This window comes from Macaca nemestrina, chromosome 1 (assembly GCF_043159975.1).
Source record: "Macaca nemestrina isolate mMacNem1 chromosome 1, mMacNem.hap1, whole genome shotgun sequence".
Taxonomy (NCBI): Eukaryota; Metazoa; Chordata; class Mammalia; order Primates; family Cercopithecidae; genus Macaca; species Macaca nemestrina.
The window spans coordinates 122,085,587-122,112,487 of record NC_092125.1 but is presented as its reverse complement, the minus strand read 5'-3'; the positions used below and the strand labels follow the sequence as shown (position 1 = coordinate 122,112,487).

At 36.9% G+C, this 26,901-nt stretch overlaps 1 protein-coding gene across 3 annotated transcripts; it reads right to left on the bottom strand.

The window, feature by feature from the left end:
* Positions 1-5,787: 5,787 nt before the first annotated feature.
* On the bottom strand, positions 5,788-22,914 carry LOC105479227 (ligand dependent nuclear receptor interacting factor 1). 3 transcript variants are annotated; one of them, XM_011737143.3, is made up of 4 exons: positions 22,212-22,914; positions 9,901-11,401; positions 8,488-8,760; positions 5,788-7,002 (listed from the first exon to the last, which is right to left on the bottom strand). In XM_011737143.3, the coding sequence occupies exons 1-4, from the start codon at positions 22,277-22,279 to the stop codon at positions 6,565-6,567; spliced, it is 2,280 nt and encodes a 759-aa protein (XP_011735445.1). In that variant the 5' UTR covers positions 22,280-22,914; the 3' UTR covers positions 5,788-6,564. The 3 variants fall into 3 exon arrangements, with proteins under 3 accessions (XP_011735445.1, XP_011735444.1, XP_011735447.1); XM_011737142.3 differs by having other exon boundaries at positions 5,788-7,005; positions 22,212-22,912; XM_011737145.3 differs by lacking the exon at positions 9,901-11,401 and having other exon boundaries at positions 5,788-7,005; positions 22,212-22,893.
* Positions 22,915-26,901: the final 3,987 nt, after the last annotated feature.

Here is a 26,901-nt window from a genome sequence, read left to right as displayed (position 1 = left end):
GGCTCTTATTATCTACAATATATGTACTTAGTTGTTCAATTCTACTGTACATGTAAAGGTAGCTTCAGTAGTGCCAACTCATACCTCTGCAAGAAATCCTTTTACTAACTAGATTACAGCACTTTAGTACCATTCTTTTTGTCGTTGCCTTTTAGTGCCCAAAAAAGATACTTACAGTTACCTAGTTATTTTCTTCTTCACTTGCTTAAGTGTGGTTGTTATTCATTCTTAATACATTTACTTTCATTTGTTAGTATTTGTATTCTATTTTGGGTTTCCCACACTTCTTGGTTGGTTTTATCATTTATTTACTTGGGATTATGTGAAGGGTATGTGAGATATAATTATAATTTCAAGAGTCAGAGCTATACAGAAAGATATAATCAAAGAAATGTTACTGTACTTCATCCTTGCTAACCTCATTTCCTTCCTTATTCCTTTCCCTCTAGGTAATCAGCCTTACTAGTTTTTTATCTTTCCTGTATTTCTTTTGAACAAATGAGCAGATAACTATTTACTTTCTTAAATCCTTTCTTTCCTACATGAAGGGTAGCATGCTACGGAATCTCTTCTGTACTTTGCTTTTTTCATTTGACAGTCTATCTTGAAAATCACTCCATATTAGTTCACAGAGCTCTTCCTCATTCTTTTCTTATACCTATTTAATATTCCACTGCATGACACGCTATAGTTTATTAAATCACTCTGCCATGGATGGGAATTTAGGTTGCTTCCAATACTTTGCAACTAAGAACAATAATGCAACTAATAAACTTTTGCATTCCCATCAGCAATGTATGAAAGTACCTATTTTCCCACAGCCTTCCCAACAGAATGCATTGCCATATTCTTACATTTCATGGAGTCTGGCAAGTGAGAAACGGTATCTGAGTGGTTTTAATTTGCATACCCCTAGTTTCAAGTGAATTTAAACATTTTTCCTATGTTTTAAGATCATTTTTATCTCTTTTAGGGTGAATTTTCTTTTCGTGTGTTTCTCATTTCTCTATTGAGTTTTTGGCCCTTTCTCCTTCCTTAAATTTTAACAAAATCACTTGGCTATTGTGCTGAGGACAAGTTGTAGGACACTGGTAGAAGCAGAGAGACAGTTAGCTGATTATTCAATAATCTAGATGAGAGATATAATGCAAGATAATCACAGTAGAGTTGGTGAGCAATGGTCAGATTCCAGATATAATTTGAATGTAAACGAAGAGAATTTCCTAACAGACTGGTTGTAAGGCATGAGACAAAGGGAAAATTAAGGTGAACTCCAAAGTATTTCCACTTGATCAAGTGGAAGCCTGGTTTATCATTAACTAAGATACAGAAAATCTTGGTTGAGGCAAATTTTGTGTGGGTAATATCCAGAAGCTGATTTTGGCCTGTGTTGATTTTGAGATGCCCATTAGACTTCCAAGTAGAAATGTCAAGAAGGCAATTGGATATATAATTTTGGAGTCCAAAGAGGAGTTCCTGAATATAGATGGTATTTTGATTCATGAGAACTAGGTAAGATCATATAGATGTAAAATAAGAGACATAAAAAGATCGAGCTCTAAATGACTCCAACATTAAGAGATCATGGAGAAGGGTAAGAACTAGCCAAAGAGACTAAGAAGAAGCAGTCAACGAGGTATGAGGAAAACAAAAGATTATTATGTCCCTGAAGCAGAGTGAAGAACAAATTGCAATGAAGACAAAATGATCAAAAGTGTCAAATGCTACTGACAGGTCAAGTAAGAGACTAAGAATTGACCATTAGATTTAGCGATATGATAGTTATTGAAGACCTTGCCAACAGCAGCTTTAGAATGCTCTTGCAGAAAAGATAAAACTCTAATTTGACTGAATTTCAGAATAAGGTTAAGTTAGAGACCAGCAGCATTGGACAAATTATGGAGAATAATGTAAAGTATTCAAGCCACATTTCAGTATCAAGAAATACAACATCAGAAGAAATACAGGTGTTTGATGACTTTCATGAGCAGCAAAGCTTTAATAAGGAGCAGAAAAATAAAAAAGGAGGCTAAATTTAAAAGTCAAAAAAAGATAGATGCAATATATTTATTAGGATGGTATTAGTTGAATTTATTTAACCAAACACTGATAAAATGATTACTGTGTGTCAGGTACTATTCCAAGTATTTATAAACATAACTAATTTAATTTCTTCTTCCAGTCTTTAAAATTAACTAAAATCATTTTTTTTTTTAAAAAAAGGAGGCCACAATTTTTTCTTTTCTGTTTATAGTATCTCCCTAAGTACTTAGCTAGACCTTCTAGACGTCTAGATATCTGGCCTTCTTTTGGTTCTTCATATATTCCATGCTCTCTTGTGCTTTAGAACCTTTAAGTTTGCTGTTTCCCCTCCTGGGAAAGTTATTTAATCCATCCTTTTTCTTATTTAACTCCTGCTTTTTCTTCAGATCTCAGTTCAACTATCATTTTTGAGGCAAAATTTTCAACCTCTTTACCTAAAGATAAGAGGGCTACAATAGCATACTACAGAAATTTTAAGAGCTGTGCTTAATACAATTTGCTCACCTTGAATCTCATTGAAGGGTAATGGGGAATAGCCTAGGTTATCTTTTAAAAGAATCACTCTGGCTGTTGTACTGAGATGAAAGTAGGGGCACAAAAGTGGAATAAGAAAGGTAACTTATGAGGCTACCAATAATCCAATTCAGGGCTGATGATAGCACTGATGATAAAAAGTGGTCATATTTGGGGTATTTTGAAAGTAGAATCAACAAAATTTGTATTGGGTGTGAGGTGTGAGATCAAGGAGTAAAGCATGACAAGATTTTGGCCTGAGCAACTGGTAGGATGGGGTTGTCATCAGCTAAAATGAGAAAATCTGTGGGTGAAGCTAGTTTGAGGGAAGAGCAAGATTTCTGTCTTGAACGTAAGTTTCAGATGTCTATTTAGACATCCAATAGAGATATTAAATAGGCAGCTGGAATTCAAGAGAGCCCGGAAATAAAGATAAAAACTGCAAGTTGGCAGCACATTGATATTACTTAAAACCATGAAACTAGATGAGATCACCAAGAGACTGAGTATAAGCAAAGAGGCAAACCGTGGACTAAGCTCTCATGTGTTTTAGTGTAAAGAGATTAGGGAGAAGGAAGGGATCAGCAAGGAGACTGAGAATGAGTAGTCAATGAGGCAGAAGTATGGTCTTTCAGAAGTGAAATGAAAGTATATCAAGGAAAAAAGGAGTCAGGACAAATAGCTGGTCTCTAAATCAATGTCATTAAAAATTTTAAAAACGAAACTGCTCACTTAAAAGCTCTACAGGGTATAATAGCTAGATAAGACACATAGACCTAGATTTAATACTGCTTTAGAAAAACCAGTGGTAAAGGATATTTTGAGGCCAAATTGGTAAATTTAGCTTTAGTATTAAGAGATGAAAACACTGAAAGGAAAAGCTGAAGATGGTTTTATTTGTTGTTTTTTTGGTTTTTTTTAAAGATATTGTCTCACTCTGTCAACCAGGCTGGAATGCAGTGGCATGATCACAGTTCACTGCAGCCTTGACTCACTAGGCTCAAGTGATCTTCCCACCTCAGCCTCCCAAGTAGCTGGGACTATAGTCACATGCCACCACATCTGGCTAAATTTTTGGCAGAGATGGGATATCCTGCCATTGCCCAGCCTGGTCTTCAACTCCTGGCCTCAAGTGATCCTCCCACCTCAGACTTCCAAAGTGTAAGGATTACAGGTAAGAGTCATGCCAGGCCAATTCTTGACTTTAGAAGCAGGATTCAGAATAGTATAAATAAGGACTTCATTTTGGTAAAAAATATATGTATATATGAGACACACAGAATGATCAGAAAGGATATATAGGGTATTAGTTGTCAACTTTGGATGGGAGTATGAAGTTCTAATTTTTAATATTTTGCTTGCTATATTTTCAATTTTTAGTATTTTGCTTGCCCTTCCCTCCCTCCTTTCCTCCTTCTTCCTTTCCTCTTTCCCCTCCCTCCCTCTCTTTCTTCCCTTCTTTCAGAGTCTCACTCTGTTGCCCAGGCTGGAGTGCAGTGGCACCATCTCCGCTCACTGCAACCTCCATCTCCCGGGTCCAAGCAATTCTCCTGCCCCAGTCTTCCCAGTAGCCAAGATTACAGGCATGCACAACCATGCCCAGTTAATCTTTCTATTTTTAGTAGAGACAGGGTTTCGCCAATGTTGGTCAGACTGGTCTCAAACTCCTTACCTCAGGTGATCCGCCCGCCTCGGCTTCCCAAAGTGCTGGGATTACAGGTGTGAGCCACTGCGCCTGGCCTATATTTTCTAATTTTCTACAATACATTTGCACTGTTTCTATGACAGATACTAAACATTTTTCAAAAGAAGTGATGATTCATCAAATTACATTCTGCTGATAAATCAAGAAGACTGACAATTGACTACCGAATCTAGTAATATGGAAGTCACTGGTGACCTTGACAATATGTTTATGTGGTGTGGGGACAGCAAAACATGACTGAAATAGTTTAGCAGTTCCTCAAAACATAAACACAGTTATTGTATGACCCAGCAATTACAGTCCTAGGTATATACCCAAAAGAACTGAAAACATATACTAAAAAACCTTGTACACAAATATACACAGCAACATTATTTGTAGCTGCCAAAAGTGGAAACAATCCAAACGTTCATAACAAATGAATGGATAAAGTGTGGTATATCCATGATGGAATATTATTCAGCAATAAATAATGAAGTGCTGATAAATGCTACAACATGGATAAATCTAGAAAACATTAGACGAAGTAAAAAACACCTATCACAAAGAAAAACATATTGTATGATTCCATATATATGAAATGTTCAGAACAGGCAATTCCATAAAGACAGAAAGCTTTTTAGTGCTTGCCTATGGCAGACGGAGAGGTGATGGGGAATGACTGCTAATGGGTATAAGGTTGGTTTGGGGATGTTTTGAACATTTTGAAAATGTTCTAAAATTATAGTGTTGATGGTTGTACAACTCTGTAAACATAATAAAAACCAGTGAACTATATACTTTAAAAAGCTGGATTTTACAGTACATGAATTATATCACAAAACAGCTGTTAATAAAATATAAAGCAGCAAAATCTAGCTGATGTATATATTTGTTTCACTTCTTTATGGTACTTTCTGATTTACTATTCTCTTTTGTTGCCATTGCACATTTTTTTTTTTTTTTTTTTTTTATTTAACCTCTTTTACTTCCAGAGATTTTTTTTTTTTTTTTTTTTTTTTTGAGATGGAGTCTGGCTCTGTCGTCCGGGCTGTAGTGCAGTGGTGGCACAATCTTTGCTCACTGCAACCTCCACCTCCCGGGTTCAAGTGATTCTCCTGCCTCAGCCTCCTCAGTGGTTAGGATTACAGGTGCCCACCACTGTGCCCGACCAATATTTGTGTTTTTAGCAGAGATAGGTTTTCGCCATGTTGGCCAGGCTTGTCTCAAACTCCTGACCTCAGATGATCCGTCCGCCTCGGCTTCCCAAAGTGCTGGGATTACAGGTGTGAGCCACTACGCCTGACCTGATCATTTTTTATTAACCTTATTCTCCTCCTCCTCTCTCTCTTTAAGAGACAGAGTCTCGCTGTGCTGCCCAGGCTGGCCTCAAACTCCTAGGCTCAAGCAATTCTCCCCCTCCTCAGACTCCTGGGCAGCTGGGACTACAAACACACACCACGTTCAGCTAACTCCCCATCTCTTAATCCCTATGCCTACACCATTCCCAAACCTTCCCAAATTAAAGATTAACCAGACAGAGAAAATATACTTTTACAGTTTAAGAAATGTTAAACGTGACAACTGTTCAGGATCTACTTTTTACACAATCTCAGTAACATATGTACATATTAAAAAAAAAAAAAGGAGCATTTGCCTGGGAACAACACATCACTATAAGCAAACAAAACATCAAATAGCCAGAATTCTAAAATACACTTTGGATTATATAAAATTACATTGTAAAGTTACAAAACAAATGTTGCTCATTCTTGAGAAATGTTTCAATGTTTAAATAATGTTGCCATAATACATATTCACGGCATTAAAAAAAAATGGTGAATACAAGGTATCATCATTTTAAGGGTAAAGAGATCAAGCAAGTACATATACAAATCCATTGGAAAAGCTAACTTTGGAGCTGATTTCCTCTCTTGGATTGTAAAATTTCAGTAATACACAGTCATTATCTACTGCTGTAATAATGCCTGAGCAATTTAGGTAAAGATACAAACAATAAGAAAAACCCTGCCCAAATATTCAAACTTGCAGAATTCTAGTTAAAATAATAGAAAAATATAAAATTTATCCTTCCAAAAAAAGGTATCTAAGACAAAGGTATAGATACCCCATGTAAATTATTCACAAGTTATATGTGAATCAACCTTTTCTGTATTCCTTAAATAAAGTTATATAATTAACTGATGAAAAAACAAGTTTCGTATTCAAAGACACTTTCAGAACACATCTACAATTAACTTATTAATGTGGAAGTATATTTTAAAAAACAGCTATTTCACTGAAGTCTTTAAGTACAGGAGATTTTATTTTTGGTGCATCTTCTTACGCATTTCTTCAAGAGCTGCTTCTTTCTCTCTCAGCACCTGCTTAAGTCTTCTTATTTTTTCATCTCGAATGGTTTCTTCTAACTCTGGTGGTGTCACTGGGAAAATATCCTCGGTATAATTTTTATTGAAGAAATGACTTTGTTCATAAGCTGCATCTGAATTCAATGTGCCTTTCTCTTGCCTCTCACAGGTATAGTATTCTATCTCAGTTCTCTTTTCTTGTCTGGTTTTGCTGTGACTCGTGAGAATGTTATGTTGTGACACATCTGAAGTTGGTAAAATACTGCTTAGAGGTTGGGAACTGTTGACATTAGCTTCCCCATTTATGATTGTGTTATAAGCATTCTCTGTTTTTCTCTTCTTTATGTGATCCATCTTCTTAATAGTTTTTGCTTTTCTTTTCGTATCAAAATTCTGCTGCAATATCAAATAACATTCCAAAACAAAAACAAAATGTTATTGCTAAATGCACGGGGCCCTATCAAGTTTAACAACATCTGCAGAAACAAATATTTAGCTATTACAATTAACAAAATTTATGGAAGACAACTACAGCAAGAAAGAAATATTTCCCACTGTATGGTACCAAAATGTCTTAATCACATTCAGTAAGAAGAAATTGCCTAATTCACATTTTCTTGCTCAAGTAATAGAAGCCATACTGACCTACCACAGAAATAAATAGCACTTGTAAACTGCCTGAGATATACAAGTGATTTAGTTTTTTTCTGTTCCTTTGCACAGCAGGCACATGTGGAGGATTTTCATTAGAAAAGGTTTACTAGTCTCTGATCTAAATTTCAGAATATTACATGATAATGACATATTCATAAGTCAAACTATAACAGTAGACAAAGTTATAGACATTTCATCATTATTAGCTATATGAGTTGCTTAAAAGGTTAGTATTAAGAACATATGCATGCTTATATCTTCCACTACATTTGAATTATTTCATTTATATAAGCATTCTCAAAGTAGAATGACTAGTTAAAAAGCTATGGCCATTTTCTTGTAACACAATGGAAAAAAAAAATGTCGCTGGTGAATAAAAACAATTAAAACACATCTTTAACTGGGATGCATTTTTACCTGTGCATGTGTGTGTGTGTGTGTGTGTATATATATATATATATATATATATATATATATATATATATATAAAAACATGTAAATTTTTTTTTTTTTTGGAGACGGGAGTTTCGTTCTGTTGCCAGACTGGAGTGCAGTGACGCCATCTCAGCTCACTGCAACATCCGCCTTCTAGGTTCAAGCGATTCTCCTGCCCTCAGCTTCACGAGTAGTTCAGACTACAGGCGTGCACTACCTCGTCCAGCTATTTTTTGTATTTTTAGTACAGATGGGGTTTCACCATGTTGGCCAGGATGGTCTCTATCTCTTGACCTCGTGATCCGCCCACCTCGGCCTCCCAAAGTGCTGGGATTACAGGCATGAGCCACGGCGCCCGGCCTAGTTCTTTTTTTTTGAGATGGAGTCTTGCCCTGTCGCCTGGGCTGGAGTGCAATGATGCGATCTCCGCTCACTGCAACCTCCGCCTTCCGGATTCAAGCGATTCTCCTGCCTCAGCCTCTTGAGTAGCTGGGATTACAGGCACCCGCCACCATGCCCAGCTAATTTTTATATTTTTAGTAGAGACGGGGTTTCACCACGTTGGTCAGGCTGCTCTTGTACTCCTGACCTCAGGTGATCCACCTGCCTCAGCCTCCCAAAGTGCTGGGGCCGGGTTGTTTTAAATATCGTTTTGGTACTATGTATTTGCAAAACCAGTAACAACCGTCATTTATACTAATGCACAAGGGTTAAAACCAAATCAAGAAAATTAATATTCATGTATCATTTGTAGTACCTATGAAGAGCACATTAAAATGTATTACCTACCTGTTTTCTCTCTCCTTCCTTCACCATAAACTCTGTCTCTTTGTAAGTGCCACTGTTTACCAAACTGCTAAAGGAATCAAAACCTTCTCCAGAGGTCAAACGGTCAGGAATTCGAGTAAGGCACACTCTCAAATCTTTAGTAAGGCCAAATATCTTTTTAAATTCAGCATCACTCTTCAGATGTGATGCCTTATTACTTCTTCCGTGGGAATCTTTCTTGTCATTTCTTCCTTGGGCACCTTTATCTGATGTTGATGCCATCTCATTATGGATCTGGAATTAGGAAAAGAAAACACACAAACAATACTGCTAATTATTCAAGTTACTTTATTAAACAAGCAACTAAGTGATTATTTCATCTTACATAAAAGAACACATCATGCTTTATGATTAGTTTGTATTATCCTTGCCTTACCACCCACACTCAAAAAACTGAATAAAACATTCCCCTCCTACAATTTCTCAATTAATTTGTTGCACTAGAAAGGTAATAAGTAGTCAACTCTAAAACAATTGAAATGAGAATACAGACTAATGACATTAAAATAACATATATGACATTATTTAGAAATTGTAGTCTTCTGGAAAAGTCACACATGCCTTTAATCAATCTTGTATTTAACAATCAGAATTTACCTCCTTACATCTCTGGAGTTCAATGAATTCTGAAGGGGAGAAATGCTGACATTATTGAGTAGACCTCCAAGTAAGCAAGGAAAAGGTGGGTACAAATATCTAGTAAGCACACAGACAGACAAACCTTAAGTCGAACATAAAGGTAACTATGTGGGCATGTTGGGTAACTGGCTGAGGAGTCACAAAGAGCTAATAAAAAGAAAAATGAAATTTGTCAACCAAAAAAATAAATAAACTCATCAAATATGCTGATAAAATCTTATTTCCACAAATTACTGAAAGGTATTGATTAGCCCTGTCTCACCTTTTCCATGGTATACCACCACCACAAAAAAAACCCCACAAAACCCCGAAACCAACTCTTTTACATGCATACTGATCTCCTCATATACTAAAAAGGCTATTATATATGAACATACATACATACATGTATGTATATACATATACTCACACATTTTCACTAAGCTTTGAATTCACATTATCCTTCCCCAACTCTTCTAAACTTTTTTGCTCTGTGATTGTTTTGTTTTAAAGATTTGGCATGCCAAGTGATTCAAGAGAAAGATTGTACTCCTTTGTACAAGATTGTACCCAATTGTACTCCTCCTCAAATTTGCTCAGATGGAAGTTTTGAAATTAAATACTCATATGTGTACAGTCTGTGTGTGATAGGGTTGGCAGTGGGGGAAAGACGTATCATAGATAACTTTGAGAATTAAGAAAACAAACTTTTCTATATAGATATATAAAAAGAGCACCCTGACATGGGAAAATTACCTTTGGTTCTTGGTCTCTGAAAACACACTGTTGTGAAGTAACAGTTGTTGCATCAACAGAGGAACTTATTTTCTCTATGCTCTGGAGGATACTTCCTTTTCTGGGGGCATTGTGTCCTGTACTAAATCCATCTGGAAAGATTGGATTTGTGAATAAAGTCTTACTCTGTTTTAAGTAGTTACTGAATTGGTTCATATGTGGATTTGTGGTAGAAGGAGATGGTTTCTCCACTTTATTCTTCTCTGCCCTTAGATTGGCCATGGAAGCAAGCTGGGTATTGGAAAGTGATTTTGTCTCCATCTGGGAAGATTTACTTTTAGCCAAAACAATATTTACAACCTCTCTGGATATTTCTGTGACTGGACTTGAACTCACTATCTGTAACGTGTCTTTTCTTACTGGAGTATCAGGAGAAACAGAATTCTGTTTGTCAATTTGTGATGGCAGAACATCTGTCCCCTTTTTAGCCAACAGATAGACTTTCCCATTAAACATAACCAAAGCATTATCTTTAATAGGCATATTTTTGGATTGTGTCCCACTACGATCGATGGTACTCAATGATGGCATATTTATAGTATTATCTCCCAAATTTTTCCTATCTACGAAAGTTTTTAAAATCTTTGAAGCCACATTATTTGAAGACTTAACAGGAACAAGAGATGGCGTAAAAGGTTGTAGATTATCTTGGAAAATCCATTTCACTGGAGCTGCTTGAGAATGCTGACCACCTTTCAATTGTGTCTCTGTAGCAACATTCTTTGGAATTTGTGTGGTATTTAGTATTACTGGCTTTGCTATTTCTGTAACAGGTTTTGGGTAAATGTTTTGAAAGTTCTTGGTAACTACATTTTTCACTGTATTTACAGGAGATACATAAATAACAGTTGGCATTTGGGAGGCCTCAACCATTCCTGAGGTACTGGTGGTGGCAGTTGCAAGTATTTTTTGCTGCACTGAAGGAGGCAATGATGACGCTGGTACAGATTTCACTTCAGCATGGGCTGGAATCTGTAAATGATGCCCAGAAGGCAAAACTGGAGACTTCACAGTCACTGGAAGACTCTGGGTATTAACTACAATAAAAGATGAGTCTTTTTGTGTTGAGGGAGGAACAGCAAATGTTTGCATGGTGAGTCCATCAATTTTCACACCATGACTCTGAACTTTAGAAACTGATGAAGAAAAATTTCCAGTTCCCACAGAAGTAACTCTACCTTTTTCTGATGTATCTACTGTTCTTGTAAGAAAATAGTTTGAAGAACTGGCTGGCTGAAAAATGGGCAATTGAACGGATGCGCTTGTGGAAGAGCTGGAAATCTGAGTCTGAAAAGTAACTTGAACTGGTTTTCCTGTATTCCCTTTCAAAGCATCAGACATGACTGAAGATTGAACTAGTGGTATAAGATTTCCAGAAGACTTAGGAATTGGAAGTAATTGCAGAAGATTTTTTCCATCCGAGCCAATCGTCTGAACTACTTGGTACATGCAGCCTGAAACACTTAAAAGAACATTGAGTAAATAAATACAAACATACTACATGGTATATACATTTTATTTTAAAATATATATTTGTAAATATTATTTTTAAATATTAAAATATAAAGTATATAATCTTCCATTTTGAGTTTTTAAAGTGAAAGACTGCAAAACAAGTATTTTGAAGTAGAAGAGATAATGCTATAGTCAGCTTCTTATATTAGGCAATGGGTATGAAATAATAACATTTATTCCTAAGACTAAAAGTAGACATTTCTAAGGTTTTGCCCTATATAAAATTATGCTACTAAAGTAAGCTCCTCTTAAAAATATTAGCATCTTCCCTTCCCCCTTTCCCTGAATTCTTTACTCTTGTCCTCCTCCTCTACTCTCACTGAAGATTCTCATTCCCTCTCCCTTTATTCTTATTCCATTTCTCTCAATCTTTTCCCCCTCAATATGTTCTGTCTTCTTCCTTCAATAACTCACAAGTTCTGCCAGCCATTCTTCTTTTGCCTAAGCTCTCTCTCATGGTGTTACCTTAGTTTGCCACATTTTTGTAGTATAGACTTCACTGAACTATTTATGTAGGAATCATTTTCTTCTGATTACTGTTTCAGCATATTTAAGGTTTAGCACTAAATAGTCCTTGGTATAGCAATTACTTATATTAGTCAATTGTCAATCACCTATCAACCCACACATATAATACCACTGCAATTTCAGCTGAATGATTTTCAATCAATGTGGAAAAGACTAGAAATCATTTTTTTTTTAACTGAATCAATTCTGACCCCCCATGCCTTGAATTATTTCTTAGTACAGATTGTCTAATTTTAAGAAAAGTCAATATATACTAATCTCTGTTTGCATAATTAGTTATTTGGAGATTACTTGAATGTAGATACCTTACCTTATTTATATCTAAAACATCTTTCAGCTCCTGGGAAATATTGAGCTTTCATGGGATTCAGGGCCATCACACATACTATCACTCTACCTAGGTACTCCTCACCCAACTCAACTCTTCACATAGCTCAAGTCTTGGCATAAATGATATTTCTCAAGAGATACATTTTCTGACCATTTTATCCTTGTCCTTCCTTCATAATTAATCTATAACATCATGCTTGTTAGCTTCCTTCATGGTGTATATCATAGATTGTCATCATATATTAACACGTTTGTCTATAGACTGTCTCTCATGTTAAATTCTAGCAATATGAGTGCAGTGTCCATATCCCATAGACCTAGCATGGTCTTAGATAACTAAGATCAAATAAATAAAAAAGTTCAAGGACAAATAATAATGATAATAATTAGGATTCTCAAAAGTATAAAGGTATGTTTTTAAAACTCTCAGGTATTAATAAAAATTAATACCCAAAATTCTATGTATCCGTAGAAATGTTGGTTTACCTTTTTGCAGCACGAATAACATTATTATATCCTTACAAAAATGTAAAACTGTCTTTTGGACACTTGAGAGTGGGTCAAAATATTACATTGACCTTTTGTTGTTGTTGTTGTTGAGACAGGGCCCGGCTCTGTCATCCAGACTGGAGTGTAGGTATACAATCTTGGCTCACTGCAATCTCTGCCTCCTGGGCTCAAACCATCCTTCTACCTCAGCTTCTCAAGTAGCTGAGACTACAGATGCACGCCACCAAACCCAGCTAGTTTTTGTATTTTTTATAGAGGCAAAGTTTTGCTATGTTGCCCAGGCTGGTCATACACTGACTTTTAATAAATTAAAAGTTAACTTCTAAAGAGAATAACCCCTAAGAAAAGGATGAATTCTTGCTTTCAGGGCTTTAAGAGGAAAAATCTACCTTTATTACCTCCCTGCACCACAAGAAAAGCACATTTGACCTGGATAAGCACATATTCAATATTAAGTCATTACACACAAAGTTACCAAGTGTCTGTTATAATTTAAGCACCAGGTTCATTAGGAAAAAACGATCAGTAAGCTGGGCCTAATCTGGCCCACTCTGTTTTTGTGGATTCTTATATTTTAATTGATTTTTAAAAATCAAAAGAGTAACAGTAGCCTCTGTAGTGGCTCCTCAGTCTTTTTGCCGACTCATACTTTTGAATCGACTTTCAAATGTTGGGAGTTTACCAAAGCTTAGAAAGAATCCTTCTCTTCCTATTCTGTACTCTTTCCTTAGATGCTTTCTTCTCAATTCATAACTTCAATTAAATTATCGCTTACATGTCAACAATTTCAATATTTCTATCTGTGGCTTCTTTGAAATGTAGGCTTATACATCCAAATTCCCTTTTAACATTTTCATTCAGAATCTCAAACATTCCTAAAATTCAACATGGCCAGATCTCTTCCCATCCTAATCCCCCAAATTCCATCTTCTGCAGGGTTTTCTTTGCTAAATAGCATCTCATCTACCTTAGATGCCTTAAGTCAGAATAGGTAAATGCTCCTTTCTTATTCTCTATACTCAGTGATCACAAAATCCTGTTGATATTGTCTCCTAAATTTCCTTTGATCTGTTCAATTCTCTCTAAATCAACTGTTACCACTCTACTCCAAGCAAACATCATCTCTGGCTTAGAATACTACAATAGCTTCATGACTGATTTTTTTCTTCAATCGTATCTTCTACTTTTCAATTTACTCAGCACACTAAAACTGATCTTTCCCTGCTTAAAACATCGCAGTGGCTTTCCATTATTCTTAGAGTTGTAGGAAGAAAACCATTGCTTCTGATGCAATGTTAAGCCAAAGGAAGAGAGGATTTTAAGAAAATTGGGCAATTATACTAAAAGTTTCTGAGATGCCAAATAGGATGAGGATTAAAAATGCACACCTGAAATAGTGCTGTGAAGATCATTGATGGCTTTAGTAAGAGCAGTGTGGTAGGGGAAAGAAGTTGTTGAGGAGTGGATATGAAGAAAGGAAGTAGACAACTCTTTCTAAACTTTGACTGTCAAGGGGAAGAGAAAGACTGGCAGGAAGTTACAGGAATAAATGGTATCAAAGAAGGGATCTTTCCTTTTTCTTTGTTTAAGGTTAGATAAACCAGAACAAATGTAAATACTCAAGTGAGCCAGTTAAGGGAAGAAACTGGTGATAAAGGAACAAAAGGGATACACAATGAGAAGGAGGTAGGAAATGGAAACCAGAGAGACAGGTGGAGGGATTGAACCTTAAAGAGAGCTGGAGTCCTATCTCCCTCCATTGGAACACTGGAGGAGAGGTTAGGTGCATTTTCAGGTAAACATACAATTTTGGGGTTAGAAGGCTGAGGTAATTCTCATTTAAAGGGTTTTATTTTCTTTACGAAAAATTACATGACATCATCTGCTAAAAGTAAGAGCAAAAATATGGAAAAGATTTGAGGAGAATCAAAGATCTGAAACAGTCTTCGTGAGGGAGTAAACTGACCACAGAAGATATTAGAGTTGCCAGGATGTATTGATGGCATGGGGAGACAGCTAGTGGTTACGAATTTATAGTGGTACTAATCTGTACTCGAGGCTTTCCTTGTCACACCAAGCACAGATAAAGAGAAAGCATATCGAGTTCATCCAGGGTTGGGGTGGCATTAGGAAGGTGCAACAAAAATCAAAGAAGAGCAAAAGAATTTAAAGTATTGATAAGAGTTATTAAAATGAAACACAGAATCTAAACTGGATAGGAAGAAAATGAGACAATAAAAGGCTAAAGTATAGGGATAAAATAAAGGGATTATTGGTCTTTAGGGCCAGATAAAGTTAACAGTTAAAGTAGGAACAGTTAAACAAGTCAGCTAGAAATACAGGAACTGGCATTTAGAAAACAGGATGCATGTAACAATTTTGTAGATGCAGCAATTTCATCTAAGAATAAGGACTACAAAAGTAGGTGCAGCAGAACAGAGAATAAGATCACTGGGGGAAAAGATCTCTGTAATAAAGACGAGGTGACAAAGAGACTATCCATACGGATACTGAAATCACATAGGATTACAGGAAAGATGGTGAACTAAGTGCCAAGTTCAGTGACAGGAAGTTGGTAGATGGTGTTAACAAGTCGCAATTAAGTGATATGCCAGAAAGTTATCTTGAAGCCTACTTTCTTCTGTAGTCTATTTTCTTTCCTATTATTCTACTAAAACTTCATTCTCAAAGATTACCACATATGTTCTCACAGTTAAATATGTCTTTATCTTCATTCCCTAGGTACTCTCTGTTGCAACTAATTATCCCTCCATATTGATCCTCTTTCCTATCATGGTTTCCACTGTGTACAATTTGTTTCACTTGACTTTCTTAATGTTCCCTTACTCATTTTCTGCATTCTTAGCATTCTCCTGTAACTATTCCACAAACCACAAAGTACAATTCTTGATCCTGTTTTTCTCCTTCAAGACATTCTTCCTTAAAGACTGCAACAATTCTCATGGCTTCAACTATTTTCAACTATCTTCTTTGGAATAATGACTCCCACAGTTATATCCTTTTATTCCTGTCCCCTACTGGAATTGACATCAGTTCTGGATTTGTGATGTCTTACCAAACATTTTAATACTATCACTTTAAACCCAGGAAGTCAAAATTACTCTACTGAAAACTAGTAGTCTCTCCTACCATTCAATCATATGGCAGCACCAGTATTTTTCACATCATATAGGTTTTAAATCACCTAGTCATTGCTGATTTGTCTTTATCATCATTTTTATTTAAATTCATCCACAGAACTTTGCACATGTGATTACAAAAGGTAAACATTTAATAGATGCATACTGAATCATCAAGTCTATAAGGTTTTCTTTTTAACTCATTTCATCCATCTTTTCTTTCTTCATCATTGTGACTTCCACCATCTACATGAGATCCTCATCAGATGTGTCTAGCACTCATCATTCTCATCCCTACAGTATTTTGCTGATGTTTAGTTTTTCTGATTGCAGCCACTATTGAATATTATGTATCTCAGGTAGATTAAAATTGTTTTCATCCTGTTACCTCCTGTTCAAAGTTTTAGTATTCATCATTGCCAATTCAGCTGGACACAAAAATCATCTACAATCTAGCTCCAACCAAACTCTACAACAATACCATCCACAACTTCTCAATGTGAAACCTCTGCTCTTACCAGAGAGATCTCTTTGCTATTCTGAAATATGCCATGTACATTACACTATGTACTCAAAGTATTACTTTTCTTCTCCAACAATATAAAATTAGTTTCCAATTCTATCTTTTTCATAAAATATCTGCCAGTCACTCCAGTTTAATTTTTTCCAACTTGGAATTCCGAATGCTATCTCATTCATGCCGCTAATGTTGGAAATTATATAATGCTTTCTTTATTGACTTTAATCTGTTAGCTAATTTTAAAAAATGAGTATTGTTTCATTCAATAAGATTGAAACTCCTTAAGGTGAGAGGCTTTATAATTTATTTTGCAATTATCCTTCCAATACCAAGCATAGTATTTTATATGACCTCTGTATTTCTGCTTTATAAAAAAACTATATCGTATGAGCTATTTTCCAATCTGATCACTACATTTTTCCCTCTCTTTTCCTCTATTTCTCCTCCAAAAGATAAAAAAAAAGGAAGAAAAATTAAGCTTCTTCCATGTCAGTGTTATCAGTGAGATTCACATAATCTACTACAGACCATAAATTCCTGCAGGGTAGATTATACTATTCATATCGATATACTCTACATCTAATCTAGAAACTGGAAATTGCACACAATAATGTTAGCTGAATTGAATCCTATGAGCTATAATTTTTTAAAAAGTCCTTGATTTCTTGGCAACAAAATGTAATGAGTTCTAAAAATTAATCTGAAATGCAGAATGCTAAGAAGTAATAACTCAAGATGAAACATGTACTCCTTCTATCAATATACAGTTTTTCATATCTAAGAGGCTTCCATTGAAGAGATTAAATAATTAAAACCCTACAAAGATTCTGTTTTCTGAAAGATCATATTCTGCAGATTAATGCCAGAACTAAAAGTAGAAACAGATTCTGCATCCCATTTGCTAGTTTGGTCACCTAATTACTTTAAGGTAATTACTTTAAACCAGCTGGTGTTCAAACTGAGAAACTACATTTGAAAAATAATACAGTTTAACAGTTTAAAAGAGAAAAGAGGAACATACTAGAAAGATTACGGGCTTCTAATTCTGGTTCTTATAATTACAAGTTGACTAGAAAATTTACTTAACCTCTTTGAATCTGTTTCTTCGTTTGTTAAATAGGGGAAAATAAAGCTTACTAGGAGAAGTAAATAAAATGACTGCCTGTTAACATACTAGTCATCTTCCATTAAAATATGCAGTTGGTCTCTGAGAATAAGGTAAGGTAAGGTCTTTTAAAAATGTAATGAGAAATTTGGCGGGGTGTGGTGGCTCATGCCTGCAATCCCAGCACCTTAGGAGGCGCAGGCGGGCGGATCACGAGGTCTAGAGATGGAGACCATCCTGGCCAACATGGTGAAACCCCGTCTCTACTAAAAATACAAAAATTAGCTAGGTGTGGTGGCACATGCCTGTAGTCCCAGGTACTTGGGAGGCTGAGGCAGGAGAATCACTTGAACCTGGGAGGTGGAGGTTGCAGTGAGCCCAGATCGCGCCACTGCACTCCAGCCTGGCGACAGAGCAAGACTCCATCTCAAAAAAAAAAAAAAAGTAATGAGAAATTTAATAAAAAGGCACATTAAACATATTGGTAATGTTATGTAACTTCTGACATTTTTTACTATTCTAATATTGATATGAGGCATTCACATATTAGAAATAGACTAATAGGCCGGCAGCAGTGGCTCAAGCCTGTAATCCCAGCACTTTGGGAGGCCGAGACGGGTGGATCACGAGGTCAGGAGATCCAGACCATCCTGGCTAACACGGTGAAACCCTGTCTCTACTAAAAAATACAAAAAACTAGCCGGGCGAGGTGGCGGGAGCCTGTAGTCCCAGCTACTCGGGAGGCTGAGGCAGGAGAATGACGGGAACCCGGGAGGCGGAACTTGCAGTGAGCCAAGATCGCGCCACTGCACTCCAGCCTGGGCCATATAGCGAGACTCCGTCTCAAAAAAAAAAAAAAAAAAGAAACAGACTAATAAAAATGTTAAAGGCTGATGAACATTTTATAGATATTTTTACAAAATACATTTTTTTCAACTGCTAGGAAATCCTTTTCCATCTTACTATCTATGACATAATATTATGTACATACAGAACATAATATATGTAAATACATAACAGTTATCTATCCAATAATATGTACCATGTATTGCGTACATGATAGATATAACAGTTGTTACTAACTCTAATCCTAATAAACAGTCAAGCAAGTTATGAACTGCCATTCCCATTTTATACTTGAGAAAATGGAGATTTAGAAATATTTAATAACTTACTTAGAATTACACATTCCCCTTGAGAAAGCTTATCTACTTTCTGTACTTACTTTAGCATACCCCCATGATAACAGGGTCCAAAAAATTCAAATGTATAAACTGAGAGATTAATGACAGATTTCATTTAGACTGTATAGTATGTGTCTGTCTCTCCCTCACACACACACACACAGACACACTCAAATCACAAAAGATAATAAAACACTGTACACAACAAAATGCATACTGAACTGACAATGAAGCATCATCATGCCAATCAAACCAAACCCCCTGCTGAGAACACTTAAGTTTATCTCTCTGTTTGGATACAAATGGTTATGGGAAGATAGCTGCCAATGGTCAATCACATGATGTCTTAATTCTTATTATTGTAGGATATATAACCACAGGCTTTCATTATAGTACCTCTAACGTGATGCTTCCCAAATCTCTAGTCTCAGCTCTGACTCAGCCTGAGTTTCATATCCAAATATCTGACTGCTTTTTTGATGTGTGCCTCATCTCAGTTAATTTACCAATATCCATCCAGAAAACTGGCATCATAACTGATCCGCCTTTCTTCCTGCCGATTCATTAACAAAGTCGGTCTGTTTTCCCTTCTATATTTCTTTGAATTCAACCCCTATGGTACTGCATCAGCTAGTTCAGGCCCTCAGAATTTCTGAAAAGACAACTGAAATAGGATCCTTATATGTAGATCACTCACCCTCAAATCCACACTGCCAGCAGTTATCTAAAATGCACACCTATGTCAGTCTTTTTCTTAAAATACTCTGAACAATTTCCAATAGATGAAGTCTAATTTTCTTAGCAGGGCAAACAGAACTCTTAAGAGCTATCTATCTATCCTACTTGTACAGAATCAAGCAACAAGTATCATTCATAAACCATACAGGTCCTTTATTTACCAATTCTCTGCATACGTATATCCTGCATTCATCTTTAACTGAATAGCTGATACTTAACGTTTCCCAACTCAGCTGTTCTTGGAATCTTTCCTCCAACTCCCTTCCTCTACTCTTTTCCTTTACTACATCAACTCTATCTTCCTCCTCCTCCACCATGACTGTAAGGTTTTCCCTGGAAACAGCCCATATGCTTTTATTTAATCAGTCTTCCCATTTAGCACAGTCTACCACATACATAGTAGGTACTAAATGAATGTTTTGTCATCAAATGTTTAAACTGTATTGATAGTAAGTGGTAAGCTAGGTTATGAACCCAAGTCTCTATGACTTAAAAGGTTCTTTCCACTATAGCATTCTGACTCCTACTTTGTTCTTTGACAGTAAAACCCAAATCAACATAAATTAAATGCATAGTATCACAAATATCTTCCAGATTTTTCCTTTGTACTCTAAGATTAAATTTGGATTTTACATTTTATGCTCTGATGAATTAGAGATACTTCAAACAATATATAACCATATACAATTCTGTATTATGCCACTGAAAAATTTTTAGTAAGCGGTAACTTAGGAAAAAATTAAGCTACAAATAAGAAGAAAATCATAGTCACTTAAGTTATAAAAATAAACATTTAGTACCATCAAACATGTTACCAGAAAAATAAGAAAACTAAGCTTCCAATAAACTAAAAGGGCTGATGTTAATATTATTTACAAAATTATATTTGGATGTTTTGTTACTTAAAAACAGAATGGAATCAAATATGCAACCATTAACCAAAGTAAATGTCGAAGCTTCTGAAAGTCATCTGGTAAATGTCCCAAATACATGATGTAAAACCTCAATGATTTAAATAAATACATTCAACGATAATAAAAACAACGTATAAATCAATGAGTTAATGAACTCAAAATGACTTATGAATGTAATTGTAATTTAAAAATCTCCAAATCCCCAAAAGGATTAGAAATTGGATAACAGAGTTAAGGGTGCACACACACACACACACACACACACACACAGTTGTTTATCTTACTTTTTGTATTTAAAAATGCAATCGTAAAACAAATTTTCTATAAATTAAGCTAAGTCAGAAGTCATTATTCAGGTACTAAAATAAGGCAGCAGAAATTAATCATTAAAAAGTAATTCTACTTTTTAATATCTACACAGGGCACTCTCTGCCCCTTCCCCCAAAGTTCCACCACAAAATTTAAAAAAAAAAAAGAAAGAAAAGAAAAAAACACACAAGTATACCAAAATGGCTCTTTATGATTTGAAATACAATGGTTCTATCTTGACAGTTCTTCAATAGAATTTTGGCTCATTACTATTAGTGACCATTTCCTTTTATAATACTGCTTTTAAGGAACAAACATTACTTTCGGTCTTTATTGCAATCAAGTTTTCTATTTGTAATTAAAACTACTTCCTGGGCTAAAATCTGTGCAGAATTAAAGTTGTATGCTTATAATAGTAACAGCTAACATTTAAATTGTGCTTTACTATTTTCCCACATGACGTATTTTACATTATTTCATTCTCCTAATATTTAAAATATTTCTAAGTGCTATTATTTACAGACTGGAAACAGGTACCTGGCCTCACAAATGCTAACTAGCAAAGTTGAGATTAACCCCAGGTAGCCTGATTTTCTTCAAACGAAAATCCTCTTCGGCCAGTTTTGCATCTTAGTTCTTCATTTTCTTATTAGAGTCTGCAGACTCTATTTTTTCCTCATCACTTAATCTACTAACCATGTGAGAGTACAAGTGAAAACATTCTGCTTTAGCTGACATTGTTTCCGATTCATTTCCTCTTAATACAATTAAAAAAACAAAACTAAACTAAAATACTGATCATCTATTTTCTAACTTTACAAGAATATCTTCCTTAGAAATACTGGACTCTCCTCATGCCAAATATAAATAGCCAATGAAACGGCACTTCATTACAACCCAAAACGCTGTTCAAAAGAATTGACTTTACACGAGGATTTCTCCATTCTTACTTCTCTCTCTTCACATAAAGCTATTACTTGAAATTTTAAATATTCAATCTCCTTGTTCTAAAGCCATTTTTCTTCAATCACACACCCTTTCTGTCTCACTATTAAAATGTAACTATTTTCACTGAAGGTCCAGCGCCACCAGGGCTGCACTTCCTAATCCGTGATGACTGCTGCGTTTCTGCGTGTGCCTGAGAATCTTCCAGAAGGTTTGAGTCACATAAGAGCGTCGGCCATCTTGGTTTTCATCTCCCGTGGAGATCTACTCCGTCCGCCTATTAAACTTGAGACGCTGGAGTCCCGCGGAGCCGGGGAGGGGCTGTGTCTGGCTCTAAAGAGGTTTTACATTTCCCAGAGGAAGGCGCTCTATGGGCTTTAAGCGCCCTGGTGACGAGCGCTTCCCGCCTGAGTGGCGCACTCTGCGGGCTCCAACTCCTCTCAAACTACACAGCGTCCGGAAACGACGGCCGACTCCACATCCCAAAGACGGACAGGGGGGCAGGCGTGGGAAGGATTCGAAACCGGTACTTACCAACGCGAGGCGCTGCCTGAATTTTCCTCTGCGGGTTTCAGGAAGACCCTCCGTAGGTTATTTGACATTTTAGTGGGGAGAAAGGGGACACCTCAGCCAAGAAAGTGGGAAGCGTGGGGCCGAGTTTCTCAATGGGGCGAGAACCAAAGCGAGGGAATGTTGGGCTGCAGTTGCCCGCAGCAACTGTGAGGGGTTCGACCTTAACGGAGGGCGACAGCGGGCTCTCCAGCGGGTGTATCCCCAAGCTTCGGAGCGAGGTCGCGCAGCCACCCAGAAACCGGAAGGCTCCTGGCGGTGGACTGCGCCCTCAGCCCTACGCTCAGAGAGAATCGGCGTGCGTCTCCGCCCCCAGAGCCTACGACAACGCTCCAGACCCCGCCGGAGCAGGCGCAGGGGGCGTGGTCTTGGTGGCACCGCCCCCAACGGGGCCTGGTCAGTGCTGAAGACTGCGTCAGACCGGCTCTGCTGCCCCGCCCACTGAAGCCGATAGCTGGTGAAAAGCTCGGTCGGGCGTCTTCCGGGGTCGTCACGTCCGTTTGCCAAGGTGACTGGCTCGCTAAAGCCCAACCCTTATGATTCAATCCAATAGCAAGTGATATTTGCTATCTTTTCTTCCGGATCAAGGAACAAATCGCAAAAGAAAGCGCTCCCGACACCTACGCAAAATAAAATGTTTCCGGGGTCAGTCTTAAATTTTCTGCTTCTGTGCTCGCCGCTAGTTTGTTTTTCTCTCCCATCAGTGCATTAAAAGACATCGGCGGGCTTTTTTGGAATCATGCACTTGTGGCTTGAGAAAACTTCAAACGCCTGCCTGTGTCCAGCGATTTTTGTTGCTGCTTCTCTGAAGGTTTCCCATTTACTCCTCTTTCCTGAAGCTTTGCCTCTATACTTACGTAACGCTTTCCTCCAGCCCACGTTCATCGAAACTATCACTTATTGTCATAGACCTCCGTTTCTGAAGGGGGATCTTGGAGTTGCATCAGAACATCCATTGTATTCATTCAGTCATTTATTCAGCTGTCCATTGCAGTTGATAGTCTTTATCTCACACTACTTCAAAATTTTTCCTCTCAGCACTATTAATTATTCCCTCATCTTGACGCCATTGGCAATATACTTTCCTGGTTTTGCTCCTACTTTTTTGTCTACAACTTCTCAGTCTCTTTTGAAGATCTCTCCCTTTTCAAGGGAGTTCCTTACCTCTTGATAACTGATTCTCTTAATGTTTTCAAACTGTCTTGTCTCAATTACTGGTTTTATTCATACTCCTGGCTTGAATTACCACATCCACCCATTATTTTACCAGTAAACACATATGTGTCCTTGGCACTGATTTAAGTGTTTTACAAAAGTAATTTACTCCTAACAACTAATAAAAGAATGATTATATGCAGATGAAGAAACGGATGCTCAGAGAGGGTGAACAAGTTTTTAGAGGTCATAGAGCTTGTGAGTGATGGAGCCAGGCTCCAAATCCAGGTTGTCTGGCCAAACACACCATGTACTTTACTACTGCATTATGCTGCCATGTGACTCATAAATTTATGTTCCCAGTTCTGATTTCTCTGAGATCTATACCTGGATGTTCAAGTGAATTATCCTTTTTGCTATTTTAAAAGCCCCTTCAAATGAAACATGTTCAAAACCACATTTCTGACTTGCTTCTCTTCCCCCCACTACACATTTTCTTTTATCAGTGCTATCTCTAGAAAGAAAGAAAACAAAAACTTCCTTCTATTAAAGTTGCCAAAATTCCAGTGTCATCCTTAACACCTTCCTCTTTTTATTCCAAAATATATAATTCACCAACTTTTGCAGATTTTATCTTCTACCTATCTTACAAGTCTGCTTTATATTTCTATTACTACTACTATAGAGCAAGCTTACTTGGTCTAGTGAAGCTTTAACTGATATCCTTACACCCACTTTTTTTTTTTTTTTTTTTTTTTTTTTTTTTTTTTTAGAGGGAGCCTCGCTGTCGCCCAGGCTGGAGTACAGTGGTGCAATCTCAGCTGACTGCAAGCTCCACCTCCCGGGTTCAAGCTATTCTCCTGCCTCAGCCTCCCAAGTAGCTGGGACTACAGGCGCCCGCCACCACACCTGGCTAATTTTTTGTATTTTTATTAGAGACAGGGTTTCACCATGTTAGCCAGGATGGTCTTGATCTCCTGACCTCGTGATCCACCCGCCTCAGCCTCCCAAAGTGCTGGGATTACAGGCATGAGCCTCATATCCACTCTTGTATTCCTCTAAATGCTGCAGCCAGAGATACCATATGGAAACACAAATCTGATGGTGTCATCTCACTGCATTAAAAAAAAAAAAAATCAGTTTCCCCATTGCTTTTATGATAAGGATCAAAATCCTTGATTCTTTTCCTTTTTTTTTTTTTCCTTTTTCTTTTTAGACAGGGTCTCAGTCTGTCACGCCAGGCTGGAGTGCAGTGGTATGATTTCAGCTCACTGCAACCTCCGCCTCCTGGATTCAAGCGATTCTCGTGCCTCAGTCTCCTGAGTAGCTGGGATTACAGGTGCGCACTACCATGCCTGGCTCATTTTTTGTATTTTTAGTAGAGACAGGGTTTCACCATGTTGGCTAGGTTGGTGTCTAACTCCTGACCTCAAATAATCTGCCTGCCTTGGCATCCAAAAGTGCTGGGATTACAGGCACTTTTGAGCCACTGTGCCCAGCCAAAATCCTTGATTCTAATCAAGATGTTGAACTAGTACAGACTGCTGACACCCAGATAAATTAATAAAAAAAAGGAAGTTTAGATTTTTAGGAATTAACAGCAACAACCACCACACACACACACACACACACAAAAGCAGCTGTGAAAATTCCAATCTGTAGGAAATTTTCAGAACTGGTATGTGAGTGTATAGATTGTTACAGGCTAAAGCCAAGGGCCAGCACAGGCAGCAGAGGGTGGAGGAAATTATTTGAATTTTTCATTGCAACAGGTATGATCATTAATTGCCCTTTGAAAATAAACCTGTAGCAATAGCCAAACTCCTGGTATAAACAGGATAAAGTCAAGGCAGGAGAAACCCGTGCTAAGGTAAGGCACTGATGAAAATAGATGCAGTATTACCAGCCAATGTTGGGAAGTCACTACTCCATCCTTTCCACAAAACTGCCCTGGATAGTACATTATAAATAGGTAACTTGACTTTTATCAGTGAGGTCTTGCACTACAATTTAAATATAACTCTGACTATGGAAATTGCCTTCTGGAGTGGAAGGTAACTGGTATGATCAGCAGTGCTTCTTTGAATTCCTTGGGACATACACGTTTTCTTCTACATTCATTGGGAACTGCAGACTGAGGCTTAAATATCTTTCTTTCTTTCTTTTCTTTCTTTCTTTTTTTTTTTTTTTTGTGGTGGTGGTTGTTGTCGTTGAGACAGAGTCTCGCTCTGTCACCCAGGCTGGAGTGCAGTGGCGTGATCTCAGTTCACTGCAACCTTCGCCTCTCAGTTTCAAGCGATTCTCCTGCTTCAGCCTCCCGATTAGCTGGGACTACTCGTGCGCATCACCTCAAAATTCAGTTAATAAATACTCGTTTAAAGACATATTTAGAAATGAAATGACCTGTTACTAAATTAGCATTACAAAAACAGATCAAAAATGTTAAACATACAACCAAGTTACATGGAAAATTAAAGTAATAGAAAACTACAGTAGACCCTGCTTATCCAGTTTTGTTTTTTGTGGTTTCACTTACCCATGGTCAACCATGGTTCAAAAATATTACATGAAAATTCCAGAAATTCACAAGTATTAACTTGTGTGCCATTCAGGGTAGCATGATGAAATCTTGAGCTGTCCTTTTTTGCCCACCAGGGTGTGAGTCATCCCTTTCTCTAGCATATCCCCACCGGTTAGTTACTTAGGTGCTATGTTGGTTTTCAGATCCACTGTCATGGTATCACAATGTTTATGTTCAAGTAACCCTTATTTACTTAAAAATGGCCCAAAGTACATGAGTAGTGATGCTAGCATGTTGTTCTATTTTTATTATTAGTTGTTATTAATCTCTTATTATGCCTAAATTATAAATTAAACGTTATTATAGGTATGTATGTATAAGAAAAAATATGTAGCACATATTCAGTCTGGTACTATTCATGGTTTTAAGCATTCACTGGGAGTCTTGAAACATATCCCCCACAGATATACTTCTGTATATCAGTGAAAATCGGAAAAAAATGAACATATTTGGGGGATGAGAGTGAAACCAAATATGAACCAAAATAAGCACACTAGATGAGATAAATAGTTGAATGCATGCAGCTGAATAAAGAATTAGGAGACTGACAGAAGAGAGTAAAGAAAATGTTGGAAGGCAGTAGGAAAGGATAAAAAGAGAGCAAATATAAAAATAAAAGTTACAATTTGTGTAATATAAAAGTAAAAGTTTCAATATCTGGAAAATAGGATTTCAGAAGGACAGAAATTAAAACAAATATTTTTTAAATCTGAAAGCTCTTTTTCCCAGAATTAAAGAAAACAGAAAGATGTCAGTTAAAGCATGTCCTAAGGCACCAAGTAAGAGAAATAAGAAAAAAAAAACCATGCCTTAAGAAATTAAAACTAGAATATCAAAAAGAAAAAAAATAAAGCTTTCAGGGAGGAAAAATGTATTTTTTCTGCATAGCAAATAACCATATGTTTCTGCATGAAAAAT

Bases quoted from the DNA above. Each gene is read 5' to 3' on its own strand.
- LOC105479227 (XM_011737142.3), bottom strand. From the start codon at position 22,279: ATGTCAAATAACCTACGGAGGGTCTTCCTGAAACCCGCAGAGGAAAAT. The intron at 8,761-9,900 runs GTAATTTTCCCA...TCCTAATTCCAG, and splicing joins TCAGAGACCAAGAACCAAAG to ATCCATAATGAGATGGCATC. The intron at 7,006-8,487 runs GTAGGTAATACA...TTGATATTGCAG, and splicing joins AGGAAGGAGAGAGAAAACAG to CAGAATTTTGATACGAAAAG.